This window comes from Salvia hispanica, chromosome 3 (assembly GCF_029641045.1).
Source record: "Salvia hispanica isolate PSC_SH4W2 chromosome 3, Shi_PSC_v1, whole genome shotgun sequence".
NCBI classification, from domain to species: domain Eukaryota; kingdom Viridiplantae; phylum Streptophyta; class Magnoliopsida; order Lamiales; family Lamiaceae; genus Salvia; species Salvia hispanica.
Window position 1 is genome coordinate 50,985,700 of NC_142694.1, and position 8,538 is coordinate 50,994,237.

Sequence of the window (8,538 nt, forward strand, 5' to 3'; positions counted from 1 at the left end):
ATAGGATTGTGATCAATTGAGATTATTTAGGTTAATTGAGAAATGAGATGCAATATCAGCCACTCATTTTTTTTAAATGAGTGGTCCAGATTTTGCTACACAATAAATATTTTTAGATTAATTTAATATGAAAGGACAGAAATGTAATTTCATGTTTTTTCAGCAGCGGAGCATTCCTCGTCTCGCGATTCTTCTCCCACTCTGCTGACGCTGGTCACCTTCAACCCTTTCTCCAAGCTCGCCACCGCGATTTCTCCGGCGAGACACCGCCATGGACTGTGGCTTTCTTCAGCTCCTCCGAATCGTACTCGTTCCCGTCCTCTCGCTCTCAGGCGCGCCTCCGTGTCAAGAGAACGTCAAGCGGTTAGCTCGCAACTACACCACACTCTTCTTCCTATTCTTCTCCTGCTCTCTGTGAGTAATTCGTCTCTTTCGTTGTGTAATTTCTAGATTTATTGAGCAAAAATTTTGCACATTTTGGATTGAATTGGGGGAATTTTGTGCAATACCATTTTTTCCCCCAAATTGAAGCTGAAGAATTTGAGCAATTGAAACATGAATAAAAGAAGTAAACAGAAGCGGAGTAGACAATTGCGATAGCAAGAAGGTAGGGGATGAAGACGAGCGTGTTGGCGATTCAGTAGGAGGGGAGACGGTAGATGCCGCTGGAGGCTTCTCGGAGGTGGATTGTATGTGGTGGAGGAGAGGAGGAAGGTGAGTGTGAACGCAAAGAGACCTAATCGCTTCTCGGTCCCCGATTTGTCTAATCCGATGTTGATGTAGATCGTGCCGAGCACGATTCCGACTCCTAGGGCTTGCAATATGTTGGTGACGAGCAATTGTTTTGTTCTGTAAATGATTTTCCAGAATCAGAAGGATAGGAGTGTGATTTCGTGGATTCTCGAGCTTCCAGATTGTATTTTGTGTTCAATTAGAGGAGGAGAAATGGATTCAATTGATTTTTCCGGATCTTATTAATCTGTATGCAGATTGAATTCAGTAGCATACTCAATTTCAGACAAATTTCGTAGGGGTGTAGAAGCTGGATCTGATAGAATTAGGAGGTTCAAGGGATCAATAAGATCTTTCTCTTTGAAGAGGTTTTTGACAGATGATGAGGGACCTAGGAGGAAAACTCTTGATCCTCAAGGACCATTTCTTCAGAAATGGAACAAGATTTTTGTCTTGTCTTGTCTGATTGCTATCTCCTTGGATCCCTTGTTTTTCTACATTCCTATTATCAATGGAGAAAAGAAATGCCTTGATTTGGACGAGAAATTGGAGATTGTTGCTAGCATTCTACGATCTTTTACGGATATCTTTTATCTCACACATATTATTTTCCAATTTCGTGCCTGTTTCATTGATCCTTATTCACGTGTATTTGGAAGAGGAGTCCTAGTTGAAGATTCCTGGAAAATAGCAAAAAGATATCTCACATCATACTTTATAATTGATATTCTCGCAGTTCTTCCACTTCCGCAGGTATGACATAACAATTACTCCATACAATTGAAGAAATGCTTAGCTTAGTTAAAGAGCTTCTCTTTAACTATTCAATGAACTTGTATAATGCCATTTTTTTATCGCTACATAGATTTTGTCTTTAGAATCTGTCGTTCTTATCCAGTTATCTATAACTTTCCAGATTGCAATTCTCATCATCATTCCAAAGATGAGGGGAGCAAGATCTTTGAACACCAAGAATTTGTTGAAATTTGTGGTTTTATTTCAATATATACCAAGGGTTCTCCGGGTCTATCCTCTGTATAAAGAAGTCACAAGAACTTCTGGCATACTTACTGAAACAGCATGGGCTGGAGCTGCCTTCAACCTTTTCCTTTACATGCTTGCCTGTAAGTCTATCTAATAAGCTTCTGAGTTGGGATTCATTATATCTTCTAATTGTCTCTTTTGGTCCATTTTTAGGTGCTTGGAGCCTTTTGGTATTTGTTTTCAATAGAACGTGACACTACATGCTGGATAAGAGCTTGCGGAGATCAATCTGCGTGTAGAAATGCTTCGTTTTATTGTGATGCCGAGCCTGCAAGATTCGCAGAAAATCTGACCAAGTTGTGCCCTATACAGCCTCCTAATACAACATTTTTTGACTTTGGGATATTCCTTGATGCTCTTCAATCCGGTGTTGTCGAATCAAAAGACTTCCCTCAGAAGTTATTTTATTGTTTCTGGTGGGGTCTACAGAATTTAAGGTCAGCACATTCCTGAATTTGTTCAGTGTTTTCATTGCATAGTTTCTAATCCAGTGTATGGTTTTTTGCAGTTCCCTTGGTCGGAACCTTCACACAAGCACTTATGTCTGGGAAATTGCCTTTGCAGTTTTTATATCTATATCCGGCTTGGTGTTATCTATATCCGGATTCAATTGATTTTTCCGGATCCTGCTCCAGCTGTTCTGGTTGTTGGAGGTCGGTGAGGATTTCCATGGCGAATTCGAGGGGATTGAGCTGAGGGGGGGGGGGGGGGTGATGAAGCCGTTGGAGAGGAGGAAGGCTTCGAGGGAGGAGATGTCGTCGTGGTGGACGATGGCTTCGCTGCTGGGAGGAGATGTCATCGTGGTGGATCTTGAAGCAGCAGCCGCCGCCGGAGCTCTTCTCCATGCTGCAGGAGGTGAAGAGAGCGACGATGTCGTTCCGGAGCCACCAACAGCACAAAGAGGCGGCAGAGGTGGTGGAGCCACAAACAATAATGGATCTATTCGACGAGGTTGATTAATTTACTTGAAGATTTAATTTTCGTGTTAAAATGGTGGAGGCGTGTGCTAGTATGGTCTGATATGCTAATGGATTATGCACCTATGCAGTTTCGGTTAGTCAATTATGTAGTTGCTGTTAGTCAATTTTTTTGATTCATTGGTTTCCTGATTATGTTTTGTGTGTGCATCTGATAATGCTTGTGTGATGCATTAGCTTCTCCCTTTTCTAGGTTGTAAATACTTTTCACATTTCCAACATTAAGTCTATTCATTAGTCTGAAGGATCATTTTAATTTTGAAAATATATTTCATGCCCAAAATCTTGATTAATTGAATAATTAAGCTTGATTATGCCCGATCATTGACATGAAAATATTTGTTGTTGACATAAATTATTTGTAAAATATTGTTGTTGACATCGTAGTTGACATAAATAATATAGGTCGTTGACATGAATATATTTGTTGTTGACATAAATTATTTGTAAAATGTTGTTGTTGACATCGTAGTTGAAATAAATAATATACGTCGTTGACATGAAAATATTTGTCGTTGACATTAATTATTTGTGAAATGTTATTGTTGACATAATAGTTGTCATAAATAAAGTTTGTTGTTGACATCGTAGTTGACATAAATAAAGTTTGTTGTTGACATCGTAGTTGACATATATAATGTTTGTTATTGACATTTGTCGTTGACATTAATTATAAGTGTTATTTTTTAGTTGTTGACATTTTAATATGAGTTGTTGACATTCGATATTCTCGGTATTGATATGTAAATTATAAGTGTTATTTGTTCGTTGTTGACATTTTAATACGAGTTGTTGACATTCGATATTCTCGGTATTGATATGTAAATTATAAGTGTTATTTGTTCGTTGTTGACATTTTAATACGAGTTGTTGACATTCGATATTCTTGATATTGATATGTGAATTATAAGTGTTATTTTTTAGTTGTTGACATTTTAATACGAGTTGTTGACATTCGATATTCTCGATATTGATATGTGAATTATAGGTATTATTTTTTAGTTGTTGACATTTTAATACGAGTTGTTGACATTCGATATTCTCGGTATTGATATGTGTTATTTTTTAGTTGTTGACATTTTAATACGAGTTGTTGACATTCGATATTCTCGGTATTGATGATATGTAAATTATAAGTGTTATTATATTGAATGTTGAATATTTGAATGTTGAAGATTTAAAGATTTGAAGAATGTTGAAGATTTGAAGATTTGAATGTTGAAGATTTGAAGATTTGAATGTTGAAGAGATTTGAAGAATGTTGAAGATTTGAAGATTTGAATGTTGAAGATTTGAAGATTTGAAGATATGAATGTTGAAGATTTGAAGATTTGAATGTTGAAGATTTGAAGATTTGAAGACTTTGCAGCTAGAGTTTTAGAGAGAATTTTAGAAAATGATTTCAAACACAATTTAATAAAAAGACAATTATACCCTCTTGTTGACATAATGTGGTATTTGTTGACATTTTGTTAATCTTGTGGATTAGTGACCCTATATATATATATAGGGTCTTGTTAGGATGAGATTTTTGGACATAATTGAGAAATGATATGCAATCTCAGCCACTAATTCACAAGATTAACTTAATGTCAACAACTATCACATTATGTCAACACAGGGGTATAATTGTCTTTTCATTAAATTGTATTTGAAATCATTTTGTAAAACCCTCTCTAAAACTCTAGCTACAAAGTATTCAAATATTCAAATATTCAAATCTTCAACATTCAAAACTTCAAATCTTCAACAATCAATAAAATAACACTTATAATTTACATATCAATATCGAGAATATCGAATGTCAACAACTCATATTAAAATGTCAACAACTAACAAATAACACTTACAATTCACATATCAATACCGAGAATATCGAATGTCAACAACTCGTATTAAAATGTCAACAACTAACAAATAACACTTACTATTCACATATCAATATCGAGAATATCGAATGTCAACAACTCGTATTAAAATGTCAACAACTAAAAAATAACACTTACAATTCACATATCAATACCGAGAATATCGAATATCAACAACTCGTATTAAAATGTCAACAACTAAAAAATAACACTTACAATTCACATATCAATATCGAGAATATCGAATGTCAACAACTCGTATTAAAATGTCAACAACTAACAAATAACACTTACTATTCACATGTCAATATCGAGAATATCAAATGTCAACAACTCGTATTAAAATGTTAACAACTAAAAAATAACACTTACAATTCACATATCAATACTGAGAATATCGAATGTCAACAACTCGTATTAAAATTTCAACAACTAACAAATAACACTTACTATTCATATATCAATATCGAGAATATCGAATGTCAACAACTAACAAATAACACTTACTATTCACATATCAATATCGAGAATATCGAATGTCAACAACTCGTATTAAAATGCCAACAACTAACAAATAACACTTATAATTAATGTCAACGACAAATGTCAATAACAAACGTTATTTATGCCAACTACGATGTCAACAACAAACTTTATTTATGTCAACTATTATGTCAACAATAACATTTCACAAATAATTAATGTCAACGACACATATTTTCATGTCAACGACGTATATTATTTATGTCAACAACAACGTTTTACATATAATCCATCTGGAAATTATTTATGTGGATGAATAAGGCAACACTTCAATTGAATTTCCACAACAGTAAGAAAGCGAATTAAACACTGGAGTTCAATCTTACGACATCAATAAACTGATTTCAAGCAAAATTATAAATCAATAATTGATATAGCAGCAGCCAGAAAACAAACAAAGCAATTGCAACTCACAACCAAATCCTAATCACCTAACGAGACCTAAACTTCTTCGCTTCAAACCGAGCTAAAAAATTGGGTAAAACACAAAGTTATAGCAAACGGTAACTTCGACTCACAATTAGGATTGAGCTTGGAGAGAGCGCTGCGCGAACAGAGAAACGGATGCCTTATCGAAGACAAGAGCGCGGGCTCGGAGCTCGAGCGAGATCTGCGGCCTAGATTTGGAGTCTTCGGGAAGCATAAAGGAGCCCCAGGCTGCCGGCGACGAATTTCCGATCTGGAAATTCGCCGATCTCATCTCCATCTGGAAGATTCTCACCGCGCGCCAAATAATTTCTCCGGCAGCTCCTCCTCCATCTGCCCCTCCACTCAGAACCCCAAATCCACTGTAGCTGCCTTTAAGCACCCTCACGCTAGCCGCAAAATCGCGGAGGCGACGGTGGAGCTGCCGACGTCGACATCAATTTCCAGATAATCCGCTCCTCGGTGGTAGCAGCAGTTCACAGCCTTGCCGAGTAGACACGCCGAGTATCTCCCCACCGCCTTCTTCAGAATCCTCGGTCCTTTCATGATTTTATTCACGATTTTGAATCGGTTGTAGAGATATTCACCCGATCCGTTGATGAATTTGTTGAGCAGAGGATTCGATCCGATCAGCTCCCCTTCCTTGCTAGAGAATGCTCACGGCCGGGGATCTGGAGATTCACCCCGATCGAAGATGTGATCAATGTCTGATAGAACGAGCATGTCAACTAATCGATCTCAATTAGACCGCCTGGTCAAGGAGCGCGACGTAGACTGCCTGGTCGAGGAGGGCGACGAAGACCGGGAGCGCCTCTTCTTCGAGCCCGGCGCGACGAGTTTCGCGCTGGCGGAGGCAGAATCAGGCGGCGGAGGTAGAGAATCAGAGCGCGGCGGCAGCGTGGCGTTGGTGGCGGCGATGAATTCGAGGGATCCGTTCCTGGATTTTAGGGCTTTGATGGCGGAGATGGTGGAGGGCGGCTGGGAGATGGATTGGGGGTTCTTGGTGAAGATGAAGAACCTAATTAAAACACGAAATTACCATTATACCCTTTCATAATAAATTAATCGAAAAATATTTTTTGTGTGGCAAAATCTGGACCACTCATTTAATAAAAATGAGTGGTTGATATTGCATCTCATTTCTCAATTACCCTAAAAAATCTCAATTGATCATGAACCTATATACTCCCCTTCAATAAAAATCTCAATTGATCATGAAGGGGAGTATATATATTTAAATAGTGGAGAAGCTAAAATTAATTAACATATAATAAAAAAAATGGACACTAAGCAAAGTTACTCTTGCAACACATAGCTTTCAATTTTATTATCTCGATGGTTAATGTAGTCTGCTAACCGACTAAGGGAAGTACTTATATGTATATTACTAATTGCTCTCGGGGGAGGAGAGGGAGGAGAAGGAGAGAAAAGAATAATAAAGTTTAGTTTCATTATGGAGAAAATAAAAAGGTTTAGAAAACAAGAACAAAAGAAAAAGAGAAGAGTCATGAATCATAGATTGTAAAGTGTTTACAGAATCAAGAACTTAGTTAAATTAATTTTGTAATCAGGTATGTATAAATCGCACTTTTAATTTTTCATGGATAATATGGTTCATTGTTATATATTGAGCCAAAATATTTTAAATTATGTGATATGACCCTGATATGATTATGAGTTATTTGATATTGATGGGGGATATGATAGGATATATGATTGGTGCAATTGATATATTGTATGTTATATTGGAGTGAATATTTAAATTATATAGTGGAACGTGATGTGAATATATGATTTGTGAAAGGGATATATTTATATAGTGTATTGGAGTTATTTGATGGAATGTAATATGAATATGTAGTTGATGGAATTAATATGTTTTACATATGGCATTAAAAGTACATGAATCATGTGACTAAAGAGGATCTGTGACGGTTTTGCTCTGGATCTGAAAATATTACAGAGGGACCTATGAGTCTAATTACAGAGGGACCTCCGGGTCAAATACAGAGGGACCTATGAGTCCAATTACAGAGGGACCTTCGGGTCATAGAGGAATTCCGGGCAGATACCAGACTTGATTTGTCACAGAATAATAAATTGATCAGAGAGGCATATGCATTTCGAAATGAAATTATTTATGATATATGCTTTGTATTGTATATGATTATATGCGTTGTTTTGTGGGTTAATGAAGAGAGAAAGTAAAGTAAGAGAAAGGAAAAAGTAGAGATGGTGTTGTTTTTATTTTTATGAATTTTGTTTATGGAACAAAAAGAAGTTTTCTTTATACAAATGTGTACGTCAGAAGAGTTGATGTGTGACATATTATAATATTATTATTATAGTGTCGTTATTGTGCCGTGTCATATATGTGTTGTTATCGTGTCGTGTTGACGTGAAGTGGTTCGTGTCGTTAATGGGTTCGTGTCGTGTTCGTGTCTGAGGGTAGCAGGTCGTGTTCATGTTCGTGTTTGTAGTGTTCTTAACGGGTCGTGTTCGTGTTTCTTGTTATCGCGTCGACACGATAACGACACGACACACACGATTTGCCACCCCTACATTATATAGTGAAAAAAATAAATTAAATTGATAATAGTCATTCGCGTCCAATTATTTTATTTTTAAATAAATCTTAAGATTGTTATAAAAATGATTACATGTATGTACACTTGCTTTCTCATTGTTAATATCATCCACCTAATTGATGATTATTAAGTTGCTTTTATTGTATACTCTACATCTTCACATAAAAATCGTGAAACGAAATTAGATATTACATGTAATAGTAAAAAATAAAATAAGTTGATAATAATCATTTGTGTCTAATTATTTTATTTTTGAAGAATCTTATGATTGTAATTATAAAAAGACTACATGTATTATTTAGCAATACCTAATTTCTCACTGCCAATTCGATTAAGTCGATCAATGATAACCCTAAACTA

At 36.1% G+C, this 8,538-nt stretch overlaps 1 protein-coding gene across 1 annotated transcript; it reads left to right on the top strand.

Moving 5' to 3' along the window:
• Positions 1-271: 271 nt before the first annotated feature.
• LOC125210310 (putative cyclic nucleotide-gated ion channel 5) lies at positions 272-6,041 on the top strand. Its single transcript, XM_089066691.1, has 9 exons — positions 272-414; positions 577-714; positions 990-1,485; positions 1,649-1,856; positions 1,930-1,946; positions 2,089-2,213; positions 2,285-2,363; positions 2,412-2,727; positions 5,689-6,041. The coding sequence occupies exons 1-9, from the start codon at positions 272-274 to the stop codon at positions 6,039-6,041; spliced, it is 1,875 nt and encodes a 624-aa protein (XP_088922817.1).
• The last annotated feature ends 2,497 nt before the right edge of the window (positions 6,042-8,538 follow it).

Coding starts and splice junctions, on each gene's coding strand:
- LOC125210310 (XM_089066691.1), top strand. CDS start 272: ATGGACTGTGGCTTTCTTCAGCTCCTCCGAATCGTACTCGTTCCCGTC. Junction 415..576: donor CTATTCTTCTCCTGCTCTCT/GTGAGTAATTCG, acceptor AGAAGTAAACAG/AAGCGGAGTAGACAATTGCG. Junction 2,364..2,411: donor TTATATCTATATCCGGCTTG/GTGTTATCTATA, acceptor ATCCTGCTCCAG/CTGTTCTGGTTGTTGGAGGT.